The sequence below is a fragment of the Gymnodraco acuticeps genome, unplaced genomic scaffold (assembly GCF_902827175.1).
Source record: "Gymnodraco acuticeps unplaced genomic scaffold, fGymAcu1.1, whole genome shotgun sequence".
Classification (NCBI taxonomy): domain Eukaryota; kingdom Metazoa; phylum Chordata; class Actinopteri; order Perciformes; family Bathydraconidae; genus Gymnodraco; species Gymnodraco acuticeps.
In genome coordinates this window covers 619,912-636,943 of record NW_022990919.1, presented here as the reverse complement: position 1 = coordinate 636,943, position 17,032 = coordinate 619,912, and the positions used below count along the sequence as shown (strand labels likewise).

Here is a 17,032-nt window from a genome sequence, read left to right as displayed (position 1 = left end):
AAGAAGAAGATGTTTCTACAATAATGTGGAGGGAGAGTCCTCTCCAGTCAGACTGAGAAGCTGATACTACAGCTCAGTGAGGTAAAGGACTCTGAGTGTTTAGATAGTTCACTTTAGTCTAAGTTATCTCAGTGGGTCTCAAACGTTTTGATCACAATTTATGTAAACACATTTCCAAGTCACTCCTTTATAAGTATTGGGATAAACAGGTTTGAAATCATTTCAATATGACAGTAACCAAAAATGTCATTTAAAACTGGAGATAAAAAAATATGCATAAATAAATGTTAAGGTAAAATAAGATATGAATGAACAACATAAATAAAATAAGTTACATTCATTTGTTATTGGCTATGGTAGGTTATTGGTTATGTTCACATACTTATTTGATTACATCCACTTGTCTAAGATGACAACAGAGACTTTCGACCCAAACCCAGCTGTTGACTTGTGGATGCAAGAATCTAATCGCAGACTCAACCAGAGAGAAAGTAGTAGGCCTACATCATCAGCTACCATGTCTGACAGAGAGGAAGACAGTGAGGAGAACAGTCAGGAGGGTAGTGATGACAGCTTGTAGGATTACTGGTCGTGCTAATGTTGTCGTGTGTTCACCTCTGCATGTGTGTTCTGTGTGCACCTCTGCATGTGTGTTCTGTGTTCACCTCTGCATGTGTGTTCTGTGTTCACCTCTGCATGTGTGTTCTGTGTTCACCTCTGCATGTGTGTTCTGTGTTCACCTCTGTGTGTTCAGTGCCGTGTGTCTGGCAAATAAAGTCCAGACCCCCTCAAAAGTTACGGTTTATTTCATTTTAAGGATGAGCACCAAGCAACATCTCCAGGTGCTCCTTTGCTAATATGCTAATATGCTAGTGTAACAATGACTTTATATTTGAAGCCTAGCTACCACTAAAAGGATCAGGAGCTACTGTGGTTCTTTAATAAGGCAAAGAGAGGGGCTGATAATAATATCAGTGTGTCCTAAATAATACATTTCCCACCCAAACTAAAAACCTTGACAGTCTCAGAAACAGTTAATTTAACAAAAGACGTTCAGACAACTCCAACGTAAGCACCAACACAAAATACAAGTAATGAGTAATGTGTCTTTAAGGTTCCAAGGCAGGGGTGTCTACACTACAGCCTGGGGGCCAAATGCGGTATACACAGTAGTATTCATGAATGAAAAGTTGATAAGAAAAAAGCCCAATAACGTATTTACATAGCAAGCTTGAAATACACCTTCCTATTTCCTCTTATTATGTGCAATCTGAGGCTCCTGTTTTAAGGAATGAGCTGCCAACAAGATAAATGATCCCTAGCTGTGATTTAGGCTGTTTGTTTTCATAAAGCATATTCAAGTAACAAGCATAATTTACCTACATTTGATTGATTTGGCTGATTTATAACTTAACTTATGAGGCAATACACCTCACCTCTAGTGAGTGGCCCAGCCCTTCGTATATTTGTATGTATGTGGCTGGTGAAAAAAGTTTGGACACCCCTGCTCTAAGGCCTTGTCCCGAAATCCATTCTTCTTAAACCTGCTGTATAATCCAGTCCAACAAGTCTAATGTAACTCCACAAAAGACAGCAAAAAAGTATAATCCAAGGGAAACATAATTTAGCAAAAGAAGAAAAATATCCAGAAAGGAAGTGACTCACCGGCCGCTGAAAAGGGAAAATAATGTATACTGACTCAGACTCCTTTTGTGTAAAGGGTCCTCTAGCAGCCTGGGGTAACACCCTCAGCTAAACACTGGTGTTCTCAATGTCGAGGGCGCTTCCTTGGTAGGACATGTATTCCGAGTCAGGTCCTTCAGAGGCTAGGCAAGAATCCCTCCTAGCATTCGGAGAATTAAGAATGGAACAGACAAGCAAGTGTGCAGGTGTGCGTCATATGAGAGGCCCCGCCTTAAATTGAGCGTGATTTGTTTGAAGACTCATAACTGATTTGCGAAGATGTAATTGAGTAACTGTATTTTGTAAAATGATCATCTCTCCAGGACAGAACCACTAAACTAACATCAAACGCTCTCCTTCTGTTTGCAGCCTTGAAAAAGTCCTGGAGGATAAGCAGCCCTAAGCAAATCATAAAATCACCATCACCAATAATAAAACGTGTATTCATACTTGATGTCTGCAAACCTCTTTTACACATATTGGTGCACATTGTAGCATAAACCACACATATCAACAAAAGCTCCAACAAGCCGTTTAGGACAGAGAGTGAATACACATACTTTACAGAGATGCTGTATGAGAAACCAATGTGAGTTTGGAACATTGCACAATATATATTTATTCTAGTAGACCTCAACAATGGAAGTATGATCAGTAGAAATGGCCATGACATGGGACCTTTAATACATTAATCAAAAGCACAGACTGTATTTTTGATAATAAATCAGGTGTCCACTCTGCATTAAAAAATAAATGTATTTAGAACAAAGAAGAAGTAGCCTAAATATAAACCATAAAGAAAATGCATTTAGTTCGACTACCTATGATATATGCCATGGAACACTGTAAACCTGCTAGTAATCTCTATTTTTGGAAAAATGTAACAGTAATCTGATTACTTCTTTTTTATAATGTAATTATAATCGAATACAGTTCCCTTTTTGTTCAACGTAATCTCGTTACATGTAATCCGTTACTCCCCAAGCCTGCATACTAGCTTAGATGCTACACATCACCACATTTAGACATTATTACATCCTCAGACAATTTCAGCCAATCAGATGGTTGGATACTTTTTTGTTGCCCAAATGTTCAGTTTGTTTTCCAAACTTCATTTGTATTTAGTAACATATGTTTTGACACGATAAGAACATATACGTCTGTAATGTTTGATACTAATCCGTTTCTCTCTGCTATTGATAGTATAACAATAAGGACATTGATCCTGAACTGAAGAGCTTTTCATTATCTGCAAGCACACACACTCTCTCACTGTAAACACTCGTCTCTGTTAACAACAATAGAAATCCAATCAGTGTAATTGGAAACTGTTTACTCATCCAGGGATGGCTTTAGTCTGCCTCACCTGCTGCCTGTCTGTCTCATGTGTTACTGTACATTTCCTCAAGAAAACATTGTGTTTCCATCGTGACTCCACTGTGAACAATAATCAAATAACATTGAATATTATTATTATTTTTTTTTTTAAAGGTACATTTTTATTAAAGTTTTAAGCTCAGGATGTTGCAACTCTCGTAAACAGAGTTACGGTTACTGTTGGAAAAATTGAAACATCTGAAATGATGGAAGATGTGAGAATAGTTTTTGTGTGGAAATGAAGCCCTTGAATGATAATGCTGGTTGTGCCCGAAACATGACTCAGCGTTACTTAGCTTGTTTACTTCCTGTCAGAAACATGACTCAGCGTCAGTGGCGTTTTCTCCCGGAGGCCAAGGGAAGCCAGGCTTCCCCTGTTTTTTCGGATTGTAGTTATAATTTAAATAAATAAAAACACTTTGTTTTGTTTCGATAATTCTCCTTTGCTGTGTGTTGCTGCCGGCCCGGCTCTCCCCCATTCTCATTGAGTATTTTACAAAGAGTGAAACAAACAGCGCCCCTCTAGATGTTATGGTGAAACAGTAGATTGCACTCACTGTTGCGAGAGGAGGCCAGCCGAATCTAGCTTCCCTTGGTGAAAAAAAATGGAGGGATTGACCAATCAGATGAGGCCCACGTGATGCCCCTGCCAACCTGTGATTGGTCAGGGCCATGCCAAGGGAAGCTAGCCGCCTCTTGCTTCCCTTCAGAGGCGGCTGGCGGCTGGCGATTTGATTGGACACTGCCATCCAATCAAATCACATCAACATCAGTTTTAATACTGTAACTGTCATCACCGCCGTTAGAAATTATCAAGCAAATTAAGCATTATGGAGGGTGGAGATTTGGCGTACTTAATCAAACATAACTTTACTAAACTTCCGCTACAGCAGCAACTAAAAATTAAATCAGATGACAGGCAAATGCCCGCACTCGAGCTGTGTGTACGCAGAGGAAAAAGGGAGAGAATCGGACGTTCAATGAGGACAATTATGTCCGCACGGAGTGGCTAACTGGAAGCGCTAAACTTCAGCGTCTAATTTGCTGGACATGTCTTCTTTTTGACAAGGATTCGTGCTCCCTGAACAATCCTTGGGCAACTTCAGGATTAATCGACCTTGCCAACCTGTCACGGGCAATTGAGAGGCACGGTAAATCCAAAAATCACATAGATTGTGTGATTGTCTGCATACATTAATAAGTAAAATGCTTAAATTAATAAGGAGAGTTTCAGCTGGAGAGTGCGTGCGGACCTGTCGGTTAGATAACAGGCGTGTGCAAGTCCTGCATCTGTGTGATACAAATGTGTGTAAAATGATACCGGGCGCTGTAATCACTCATCTGGTTACGTTATTGACCACCCCCCGACCCAAAAAATGGGCTTCCCCTACATTTTTCCCCACGCCACGCTACTGCTCAGCGTTACTTTACGCATGATTTTTGTGTGTCTGAAATATGACTCACCATTACTTTAACTTGATAACATGATTCAGTGTTACTTTAAAAACCTGTTAGGCCCCAAGCCTGTTTTTCAGGTTTCAGGCTCGAAAATGACATTCCCAGAACAAATGACCATATCTTCCCTTCTAAAAGGGTTAAATTAATAATCTTTTTTCTTAAAGTAATGATAAACCTGTGAGTTGGATGTAGAAAGGTCAGAATCAATATACATGTGTTTTATTTTAAAGAAAATCCAGATTGAACATGGTGAAAAACTGTAAATTATAGTGTCCGTCCAACATATATTTTGTACTTATAGTGAAAACTAACCTTGGATGATGGGTTAGTAGACTAAAAGCTTTAGGAATCCAAAGTACAACATATAATAAGTACCCTGTATCAAGATTGATGCAAAACAAGTGACATTTGACCTTTTTAGACAGATTTAGCAAAAGAAACCCTCTTCTGGGGCCATTTGGGTGGATTTTCCATATCTCTGGCCCCCCTTGTTCGATTTCGACATGTGACATCTCTTTCTGACCGTTAGAGCCAATAGAATCCAAGGGAAATCGTCCCGCACACACTCATGTTAAAAAAAGGTGGCGTCTCTGCGCATGCTATCTTGCAGCAGAGGGGAGAAATATTGCTGCTCTGATATCAAGCAACGGAAAAGCTGTTTTATTGCTTATGGGTTATCAGAACATTTCAAAGGGGACACAGACACATTGTATTAACCTATGGATTAACTACAGCATCGTTTTTATCGTTGTAATGCCATTGAAGACCAGTTTAGACCAGACAAAGACGAAGGTAAGCCATGTTAGCGTTGTGGGCTACCTAGTGCCACTTGTTTTGATGTACGTTTTTGTTGATAACATCACGAGTTTGTATCTTTCAGTGTTGAAGTGGGCACCGTTAGATTCTGTGTCTCCTTGCGATCATAAAGGATGTGTTGGCTGTGCACCTAGGATAAGTAACAAGGGAGCTAGGAGTGATTATCTGTGCAGTAATAGGTTAGCATTTTTCGCTCAGGGGTCATTTAGATGCTTCTTATGAGACTTGTGTTTTGTTTTGGTAAAAATGATTTGTATCGTCAGTTAGCTGAGATTATTCTCATTAATCTGGTATTACACATTAATAGGTTCTTAAATATGAAGATCCCCTGAGACACAGTGTCGTGAACAAAAAAAAAAAGGACCCGCCGAGGGGGTCCTTGGGGCTTAACAGGTTTTAACGTCTGTATGTTACCGTCTGAAACATGACTCAGCTTTACTTTATTCATGTTTTTCCTGTGTCTAAAACATGAATCATGATAATAATAACTTGTGTACCTCCTGTGTGTCTGAAATGTGAACTAGTGCTTCATAACCCTTGTACATCCATGTGTCTGAAACATGAATCAGCTTAATATTAACGAGTGTATTTCCTGTGGGTCTGCAGGCTAAGGACAGCGATGATGATGAGGAAGTGGTGCAGGTCGACAGGGACCATTTCATGGATGAGTTCTTCGAACAGGTGAGACATACACACACCCAGCTTTTATTTTGGCCTTTTAATTTCAAAGTGTCATGCTTTTGTCTGTTTAAATGCAAATGGAATTTTAACCTCAGCTTCTGTAGAGAGTGTAATACAGTGTGTGTGGTGTGTGTGTGCGTGTGTGTGTGTGTGTATGTGTGTGTGTGTGTGTGTGTGTGTGTGTGTGTGTGTGTGGTTGTGTGTGTGTGTGTGTGTGTGTGTGTGTGGTGTGTGTGTGTGTGTGTGTGTGTGTGTGTGTGTGTGTGTGTGTGTGTGTGCGCAGGTGGAGGAGATCAGAGGCTGTATAGAAAAGCTGTCAGAGGATGTGGAGCAGGTGAAGAAGCAGCACAGCGCCATCCTGGCCGCCCCCAACCCTGACGAGAGTAAGACGCACCTGCATGCTCACTCTTTTACTCATACGCTCAGAAAAAAGGCAAATTACACTCAGCTCCAAAACATCACGTGTCTGCTCTGAAATATCATCTACACAGGCTGCCATTGATGCAGAAATACATAGAGCTATTATAATAAACACTATACTTTTGATAAAATGTTCCAAATATTTCCTTAAAATATTGGGACTCCTTTTCTATACATGCTTTTAACTTGGAATTGTTGGCGCCTTTATTCTAAAAATGTTTTATATTCTGATTTATTCCTCAAAATATTCAAACTATTATCTTAGTTATGCTTTAAATAAAACATTTAAAAATACTATTTTCACAATATTGAGACTTTTTCCAATAGTTCAAGCTTTTATCTTGAGATTATCTACAATCTTTTAGCTTCAGATATTAACAAAAGAAAAAATACGAAAAAGAAAAAACCTAGGAGCAACCCCCCCCACCCCCAAGGCCACATGGACCCATATTTAACAATATAAATGTTGATTGTAGCATTTTATGGATTGATCTGGCAGCACTGGAATATCCCCAGCTCCATATGATTCAATGAATATATTTGTGTTGGTTCATGGAGCTGTTGCAGCAGAGTGTAGATGTTGCAGCTTGCAGTCGCCCTCATGACTCAGCAGTAATGTCAGTAGGCTAATATGTAAAGGTCAGGTTTCACTGGAGAGCCTTTGCTGTCTGGCATTATCGTTTTTATTAATTTAACCCTTTATATATGTATATTATTTGAATATCATATTTAATCCTTTATTTCAACTAACCGTTATCTCTAATCCAGAATAAACATTAAAGGAGGATCTAAAGGACGTTGTAAAGGATCTGTATTTCATATAATATTCCACCTTCTCATTTTATAGTGGGATTTTCGACTTTCTCACAATAAGCAGGTTTTTTAAAATAAAATATATATATATAACTTTATTCTCAAAATAGTAAGCATTTTTCTCAAAAGGTTACAACTTCTAAATCATAATATTACAACAACAAAAAAAATTATGAAATCCATCACAATTCTTCAACATTTCGGCAATTCTTTTAAACAAAATATTTAAAAAAATGTCCCCCAAAACATTCCGGAATGCTCCGTCCCCTTTTTCTCAAAAATAATTCAAAATGTTTATTTATGTGAAATATATGAGTCCTAGTCTTCCATACACATGGTTTGTAAGAATGCATAAATATATAATTCCACAAGGGGCGGCTACTGAATATGCTTGGCTTTAAAAGCTCACTTGTATTTTATCGGTAATTTGAATATAAATTCATTTTATTAAAAAAAGATATGATTTCAACTGTCAGTGAAAAGGCTTTGAAGCAGCATTTATTTTGGAAAATAAAATGAGCAGAAAACATAAACTGATCAATAAATAAATCAAAGTAAAAATATGTTTCTGGGTAAACAATAACCTTGTAATGTTGTGCAGCTCTGTGTCAACACCATTTTGTTTCATTTATTTCAGTTGTCTGTTACTTCTGCATGTTGGTGTTTTCAGTTGTTGCATGACAAATGATGATTTTTTTTCTTTTTCTGTTTCCACCCTTCCAAAATATATGTGTCCCTTCTTGATTTCCCCTCCATTCCCCCTTTTATTCCTTTATACCTCCCTGTTGATACCCGCCCCCCCCCCCCCCCGCCCTGTGGTGTTGCATGCAGCTGTGAAGTCTCGTCTGCAGTATTTAAAGTGCATGCAGTGACCCTGAGAGGATGGGAGGTAAACCTCAGGGGACATGTGAGTGACATCTGCCTGTAACTACTCTTCTTCTACTCTTTCTTTACATGTAGCATCCAATTTATAAAGGATGTTTTCAATTTCAATTTTATTCATCCTCTGAGCACAATACACGCCTGGTTTGAAAGCATACAAAAAAACATGTACAAAATAATAAATATTCTTTAAAAACCCATTCCTGGTGATATTATCTATCTATTATCTTAACTTCTAATTGATTGTTGTCTTTAATCAAATCAGAACAGATTTTAATTTGATAGCCCAATGTCACAAAACCCATTTGTATCAGTAGAGGAAAAAAGTATTACAGATTTGAAAAAAACACGAACTACAAAATTAAATGTAACAAAAATAATAAATAGAGTAAAATAAAAATAAAATAAAGTAGAACACAAATATTTATGGCAACAAAATGTTTCATATGTTCTTTTATCGTGAAGATATTGGCAGGAAGTTCCATTGACAGCAGTTTAACAGCAATGAAACTTAGATGTATCCATCATTTGAAAAATGTATAACCTAATCATTCAATGATAAATATATCCAGGCTAAATAGAACATTTAAATATTTTATATAGAACAATTCTCAAGAGTTAAAAATACAACTTGTCTCTAGAATTTTTTAAAACAACATTTATTCAAAGTTGAAATACTGATTTTATTTTAATGTTGATAAAGATAGTAGTAGTTATAGTTTAATACAAATTGATTCTTCAGTTAGATGAAAAATCAATCTGATTTGATGAGAAATTAAGCGAAATGCGATGAAGTGAATGCATCCCATAATACCGTGCCTTCAAAGTGAGATATTTGAACACAGAGATATCTCTCTCCCTCTTCTTCCCTCTGGTGAAAACACGTCGCTTTATCCTCTTCTTCTTCTTCTCCCCCTGATTTCTGGGTCAGCGCTCTCAGCCTCACAACACGCCCTGAATAATGCAGGATTGAGTGTAGTGAGAGGAGGAGTACAGATGTAGCCTCTGCTTCTGAAAACCGCAGCCATTCATAAAGGCTTTAGTGTGTGTGTGTGTGTGTGTGTGTGTGTGTGTGTGTGGTGTGTGTGTGTGTGTGTGTGTGTGCGTGTGTGTGCGATTGTGTGTGTGATCATTATCTGCCTCGTTAACACTCATTCATTAAAGAAGACGTTCCACCAATCAAATCTTAACCTGCTGCTGCGAGTTTGATTAAACACAATTTAAATATTTCCAAAAAAGAGTAAGGAGGAAAGACATATGCTAGCAAAATACTACAAAATAAAAGCTGGTGAGAACATTTTTCAAATTAAAAGCCCGCCAGGGACAGAAGGGGTTGTGCTGAATCTTAAGTTATTTCAGTGTAAGTAAAGAATTATCAGTCGAATTAACATTTGTTTCTAAAGTAAAAATAGTGCTTATTCAGAATGGTGCATTTGGAAGTATTTTATTTCATATTCTTGTTCAGCCAGTTCTAAATTCAGCTATTGTTGTTTATTCGCACTGCTGCATATCATATCTTTTTGAGGTAAAAAAAATTAAAACGTGATAGCATTGTTTTTTCTTTGTTGAACAAGGTTAACAAATTAATAAAAACGTGGTTACAAAAATGACATTTGTAAAAAAAACGTTTCCCAATGTTTTCATTGTTATTCTCTTCCGTATCAGGTTAGAGCTTGAGCCTCTCGTGCCAATAGAGCGGAGGAGGCGGTCAGACAGAGAGCGGGGGGGGGGGGGGGGCGCACTGCAGCGCTCGTAAATCTGACTGCTGCAGCACACACACACACACACACAAACACACACACACACACACACACACACACACACACACACACACACACACACACACACACACACACACACACACACACCACAACATGCACACACACACATGTGATGTTACTGTTTCTGCACACACATCATCAACCACCTTCTTCTTCTTCTTCTTCTTCTTCTTCTTCTTCTTCTTCTTCTTCTTCTTCTTCTTCTTCTTCTTCTTCTTCTTCTTCTTCTTCTTCTTCTTGTGACAGACAGAGTTACATAAGTGGAGATCTAAATCAAAATCAAAATAAATCAATCAAAATGGTAGAGACTCTTAAAGGTACAGTTCAAAATAATAACTGCATTATACTTAATATTATAATATAAATATATAATATATTATTTTAAATATAACATTAATACATATTATGATATTATTGTAAAAAAGATATGCATTAATAATAACACTGAATATTATGATCATAACAATGATTATAATATTAGCAGACATGCAGCACAAACTGCATTACAATAAGAGAACGTTTGTTACTATAAGCCAAGGGGACTTTTATTGTGAAAGGATACTTTTTTTTAATCTTTCTATTTTTGTGTTTGCAGAGACCAAGCAGGAGCTGGAGGACCTCAAGCTGACATCAAGAAGACAGCCATAAAGTTCGCTCAAAATTAAAAGGTATGAAACTATCCGGAAACATTTCTTTTTTTGTAATACAGTTATACCGACTTTGTGTGCAGCTGATGAGTATAAACTGTCCGGAAGAGGCCGGGATCTTAGTCTAGTTTGCTTGTGCATATTTCAATCAGATCTGGGTGTTCTTCAGTGTTAACAGCACGAGTCACATGTACTCAAACATCAGATACAGTTCTGAGTTTGTGCAACACAACATTTATTGTAGACGCAGTTAAATATCCATTTACATGTTATTCATGTATATTTAGTAGGGGGTCCTTGAGCTGTAAAACATTGCAGACCCTTGTCTTTAGCCCCAGAGTTGAACCCTTGTATGGTATTCGGGTCTGTGGGGACCTTAGCTAAAGAAAATGATATGATTACATTCTCTTTTCAAACCCACACTCAATGCCCTTGGGCTCATTTTTCTGTGAAGAAACATATATAAGAACATGACAACAATGACCACCCACTGTACCCCCCCCCCCCCCCCCCCCCTACACATTTACATTACATACAGGGTGTTAAAAAAACAAAAGTGTGGAGATTGTAGGTCCTGCGCCACCTGTCTGGGCCTTCTGTGTGTGTGTGTGTGTGTGTGGTTGGTTGGTTGGGATGTGTGTGTGTGTGTGTGTGTGTGTGTGTGTGTGGTGTGTGTGCTGTGTGTGTGGTTGGTGTGTGTGTGTGTGTGTGTGTGGTGTGTGGTGTGCTGTGCGTGCGTGCGTGCGTGCGTGAATGTGTGTGTGTGTGTGTGTGTGTGTGTGCGTGCGTGCGTGCGTTCGTGCGTGCGTGCGTGAATGTGTGTGTGCGTGTCAGGATGGTTTGATGTCACTCGTCTCTTATATGTGTCTAGTCTGTGTAGTCTGCAGTAAAATATATACATAAAATATTATATATTATCTAGTTTAAATATGTATAGTTTTTTTTATATATATATATTCATTAATATATTGTTATTTAATATATTATAATTTATTTATTATTTTATATTTTATTATATTCCATGTTTATTAAAATATTGTATTGTATTTTTAATGAAATATATTTCATTTTATTGAAATATATACATACATATGCAAAATAGAAGTATAAAAATATGTATATTGTTAATATTATCAAATACATTTTTTTTCATAAAAATGACAAAAGCAAAATTGAATTTATAAAATAGAATACAAAATAGAATGTAATTTATTCAAATTAAGATTTTTATTTATTTTTTGTCACTATCAATCTATAATATTATATCATTATATTAATGTAATAATGTGCCATGCAAATAAACTGTGATTAATATTGGAAAGAATAACAACCATATCGTCCCTGAGTCAAAATAAAACACATTAAGCACACTCAGTTGAATCCACTGTGTAAAAATGCATCCATTCATCTCACTGTGTGTAAATGAAGCCTGTGGTGCATTCATGTGCTCATAAGAGGTCTGAGGTTCTCACTCTCTAAGAAGACATTCATTAACTGTGTGATGTTCGAGTTCAATTCCAGCTTTTAGAGAAGTGAAGGTGAGGTTAGTGTTGGTGAGCGGTCACACAGCACAGATGGACTCAGGGTTAGAGCCAGAGATCCCAGAGGATTGTGGGTAACGTGGCTCGCTGCTGGCGTGCTCTACTGCTAACACACACACAACACACACTGTGTATTTATGCATGCAGAAACACACAGTCACTGTGCTGGCATCAGAAACACTGACACCTGAGGTCAACGTCCTGATTTAAGTCTGCATGGCATGAGAGGGGGGGAGGGGGTGTGTGTGTGTGTGTGTGTGTGTGTGTTGTGTGTGTGTGTGTGTGTGTGTGTGTTGTGTGTGTGAGACTTTTGTGTTTCTGCCCCTGCCATGCCCGCACAAGGTTGCAACATTGTTGATAAATTCAACCACGGACACCTGTCTGCTCTCACATTCCCGCATTATGTTTTGCGGGAACCAATCTTTATTTTGTTCACACTCTATCCAAGCTGCAAATTTGGGTCAAGACACAATAAATATAGCTTCGCCAGTTTGGGTCAGTTTGGGTCAGTTTTGGGTCACAGCTGATCAAGATGGCCAAAAGATTCTCTGCTCAGAGGGCCTTGCAAATGATTCTGGAAGACAGAGAACCATTTGATGATGATGTAGGAAGAGGAAGAGGTTCCAGAATGTGAGGATCACATTTCTGAGAATTCTGAGTCTGAGGATGAGATTGAGCATCAGCTAGATACAACAAAAAGACGAGCCAAAGGACCAGCCACTACTAAACAAGCAGCACTTTAATTCATTCATGTGATCTAACAAATGTAAAAGGGCAAACATTAACCATATATGCTGTTTATATTGCTTGTAATTGAGATGAAGTAAACATCTGTTGAGTATTTTAAACATAAAATAGTTTGATTGTGTTGAATTGAAGCCCAAAAAGGCAGCGGGTCCACCAGACCCACGAACACTGGCTGAGTAACACAAATATGAACACCGATACAAGGGTTAAATCTTCATGTTGCTTTACTTTCCTCGGGAACTCTGACATTATTTGCATTAAGCTGTATTAGAGGATTTACGGTATTCAGTGGCGACCTTCAGCAGCAGCAGAAGACGGAAATATTCAGACACAGTGGTGGTGATTTATCAAGCTTTAATCATTGGGACAGCCTCACACACACACACACACACACACACACACACACACACACACACACACACACACCGCACCCACACAGTGTCAGTTCGTTCTGAAGGTTCAAGGGCATCACTGCTTTAATGTGAACAGCCAGAGGTTTGCACACACACACACACCACGCACACACCACACACACACCACACACACACACACACACACACACACACACACACACACACACACACACACTCAGACTGTACATATGCAGTCTGAAAATAGCAGCGATGGTGCAGATAAGCTATAATTGGAGTCCCCACGAGGCCTAAGTGTTATTGTTCTGTCTCACACACACACATACACAAACACACACACACACAGAAGCATGTTTCCTGTAGGGGTCTTGTTCCTGAAAAGCCGTCAGCTGACGCACCCTAGCTTTACATAGGAACGTTAACTTAAAGCTCACCTATTATGCTTTATTTGAACAATATATTATAGGGCCATATATCGATACAAAGCGAAGCGTTTTGCTCAAAATACCAAACAGATCACCCATTGTAGCATGCCTTATACCCCTGTTACTAAAGTGCTCGTGGATCGCCGGAGCTGTATTGGATTAACATTAACTAACATGCTTATTGTAGTTGTAAGTGCACTGCCTTGCGGCCTGTAGCACCATCCTTGATGGAGCATATGTGTGGGCTGGACCTGTATCTTCCTCACCCTCTCAGACTTTCAGTTGTGCGCGCTACTAAAGAGACGCGCTACCATGGAAACCAAACAATGGTGTAGCTGTAGTCCGAGTGGAAACAGTCCTGAGTAAATCTGATTTGTTCAGAAATCGGGAGAAATGCGGGAGAAATATGACCCCGGGAGGAAACCGGAGAGGGCAATGAAATCGGGAGTCTCCCGCGAAAATCGGGAGGGTTGGCAAGTATGCCCGGAAGTCCCTCAGTGGCAGCCATGATAAGTGCCGTTCGAATTCTCTAGATGATAGGAAAGGATGTTTCAAACTTCCTTTATAACCTCCTTTAGCTTAGGAACCACTGGACCTCCCTTGATGAAAGGAGAGGAGAAAATGCTGCCCCACAATGCCTTGCGGCCGCAGCATTTGCTATCACTCAACAGTCGGCCGTTCACAGAAACAAACGATGACCGATAAATGATATCATGAAAGTTACGGTGCTTATTAAGCATTTTTAAACGTATGTGGTAAGTTGCCAAAGTGCTTTGTTTTGAACGTTCATCAGTATTATAATCAAAAAGAGAAATATGAACGTTAGTTTTTACTGAAATGATCAAATAAAGTCAACATTTCACAGTGTTTACTGAGCTGCATGGGGTTTGTTCAACTTTTAAAAGATGTTTGAATGGTGATATACACAGTGATAGATGTTAAGGACTAACGTTTATAATAAATACATCTGTATTGATTTTAAGATATTTTCATAGTTCATACAATCATACGTATTGGGATCATTTGTATTAATGTGGACCGGAGGGAGAGGGTGACGAGCATAAGTTTCACTTTCCTTTTTTATTTCAATTCCAACTTTGGTCATGAAGAATATGTTTCTCTGTTGTCCCCGTTCATAAAGCATAAAACAACAGCATCAGAGCACGGTGCAGAGTCTCTAGATGAGTTTACAGTAGTCCCTCGTTCTTATTAAACATCCATGTTGTAGTCCGCTGTATAGAAAACTGTAGTTTCCATAGTTTCCCCACAGCAGCAGACGCACATTTATGACGTCCGCTGGCTCATCATAAACACGTCGGATAGTGAAAGTGCATTCGGATTCTCTAAAGTACCGCAGTCTCTTCTCCTAAATCCTTTTGAATTCTCCTATCCACTATTCCTTAACCCCGTGACGTTCACTCAGAGGTCAAGGAATAGACGATAGGGTTAGACGTTAGCTATTAGCTTCACGTTAGCATGTTGTCTTTGCAGTGGTGTTTCTATATGTATAAAAGTGGTGGGGCACAAAACTCTTAGATGTCTATAAGCTTCTGCAGTGAGGTTCATGGCTGGTGAGGCACTGCCACTGACTATATTTTGACCTAAATCAAAATATAATATTATTTTCAAAAGCTTTTTTTGTCTGATGCTTCAATTAATTTTAAACAGACAGTTCAACAAAAGGATACCCAAAAAATTCAATTTTATCATTTCAATATTGGATTGTTCTCTCTTAGTAAGATCCCATTTTCAATAAAATTGCGGTCTTACCTTGACTTGAAGATGAAGTCCATTTGCCTATCCTTCTGGACAAAAACCTCTATTACTTTTTTGTAAAAGTCCTCCTTATGTTCTTGTAGTTTCAAAAGTCTATCATAAATCTAATCGATAAATTTATGATTCGAAAATTATAAAAGTGGGGTAGACATGTGGATATTATCCGGCTGAACAAAACGTGCATTTATCTAACAGCTACGTTTCCCACAGATCTTATTTTGAGCTATTTTCTAAAATCCTATGGAGAAATCTCATTGCTTTTTTGTGGAGGGAATCCATGCGCAGCTTACTTCCTGGTTTTAGGACGTGTCTCTCGTCTCCTCTTCACACACCACACTTTTCGCGGCACACGTACTTACAGCCAATCAGCTCTGAATGATGTGAGATGACGTATGGTGGGGATGGCAGCTCTATGCCCCTATGGTCATTATTTTTTGCCACACACATTAAATAGGACAATACTCTGAGCATGCGCAGTGTAGTTTTTACAGTCACCGTTCACTTAGACAGTGAGAGGGAGGGGCATGATCGGGTGTTGTCCCACATGGCTCTAAGCAGGTCAATAGGCACACACTGTAGACACTAATTAGAAGAACACAGACTAAAACAGCAATATACAGACGAATCAGATGATTAAACATGATCTTAAAATATATTTTATATATATATTAGGGCTGTCAAGTTAACGCGTTAATAACACGTTAACGCAAAAAAAAATGAACGCCACTAATTATTTTAACGCGATTAACGCATGTGTATTTTTTTTCCTCGGCCGCCCCATAGTTTCAGAGCGCATCGAGTTTAAAATACCATCTACAAGCTGATGCTGACAGCGCCGCTCCTGCCTCCCGCTTGTGAAAGACCACACTTCCACGCTCACCGGCAGGCACCGACTGGCCATCAGGAGGACCGGGAGGGTGTGTGTATGTGTGGCCCGAGCGAGCGAGATACCTTACGTGTATTGTTGTTGTTAGCATCTGGTGCTAGCTAGTTGCGCTAACGGATATAAGGAGCTGTTTAAATGAAAACAGAGGAGCGACATTTCACCACAACTGCGCCGAGCACTTTACTTTATGCAGGAAGCCAGACAGTGGGACATTGTACGAGAAGTCAGCACACTCAGCACGGATAGTGCGCAACATGATTGCAGCGTCCAGGCAGCTCCCGTTCAAGCATATGCCTTGAGTTGCACATAGCTCCAACGATCCATCACACACACACACACACACACACACACACACACACACACACACACACACACACACACACACACACACACACACACACACACACACACACACACACACACACACACAGCTGTATTGTATTATTGTATGAGAGAGGTTCCAGGTTGAATTGAGGCGAATATTTGTAATGTCCAGAGGTTGTTGTGTTTAATATTCATGAGAATATTTGTCATTGTTCAAATGATAATAAACATTAGCATAAAGCATATTTGTCCACTCATATGTTGATAAGAGTATTAAAAACTTGAAAAATATTCCTCTAAGGTACATTTAGAACAGATCAAAAATGTGCGATTAATTTGCGATTAATCGCGATTAACTATGGACAATCATGCGATTAATCGCGATTAAATATTTTAATCGACTG

The 17,032-nt window shown here is 38.8% G+C and overlaps 1 protein-coding gene across 1 annotated transcript in view; it reads left to right on the top strand.

Annotated features, from left to right (window-relative positions):
* The window catches only part of stx1b (syntaxin 1B), an 83,155-nt gene that overhangs the window by 41,483 nt on the left and 24,640 nt on the right, over positions 1–17,032 (top strand). Inside the window, 5 exon segments of the mRNA XM_034233996.1 lie at positions 5,941–6,015; positions 6,299–6,398; positions 10,507–10,530; positions 10,533–10,553; positions 10,556–10,579. Of these exon segments, the coding sequence (XP_034089887.1) occupies positions 5,941–6,015; positions 6,299–6,398; positions 10,507–10,530; positions 10,533–10,553; positions 10,556–10,579 (244 nt within the window).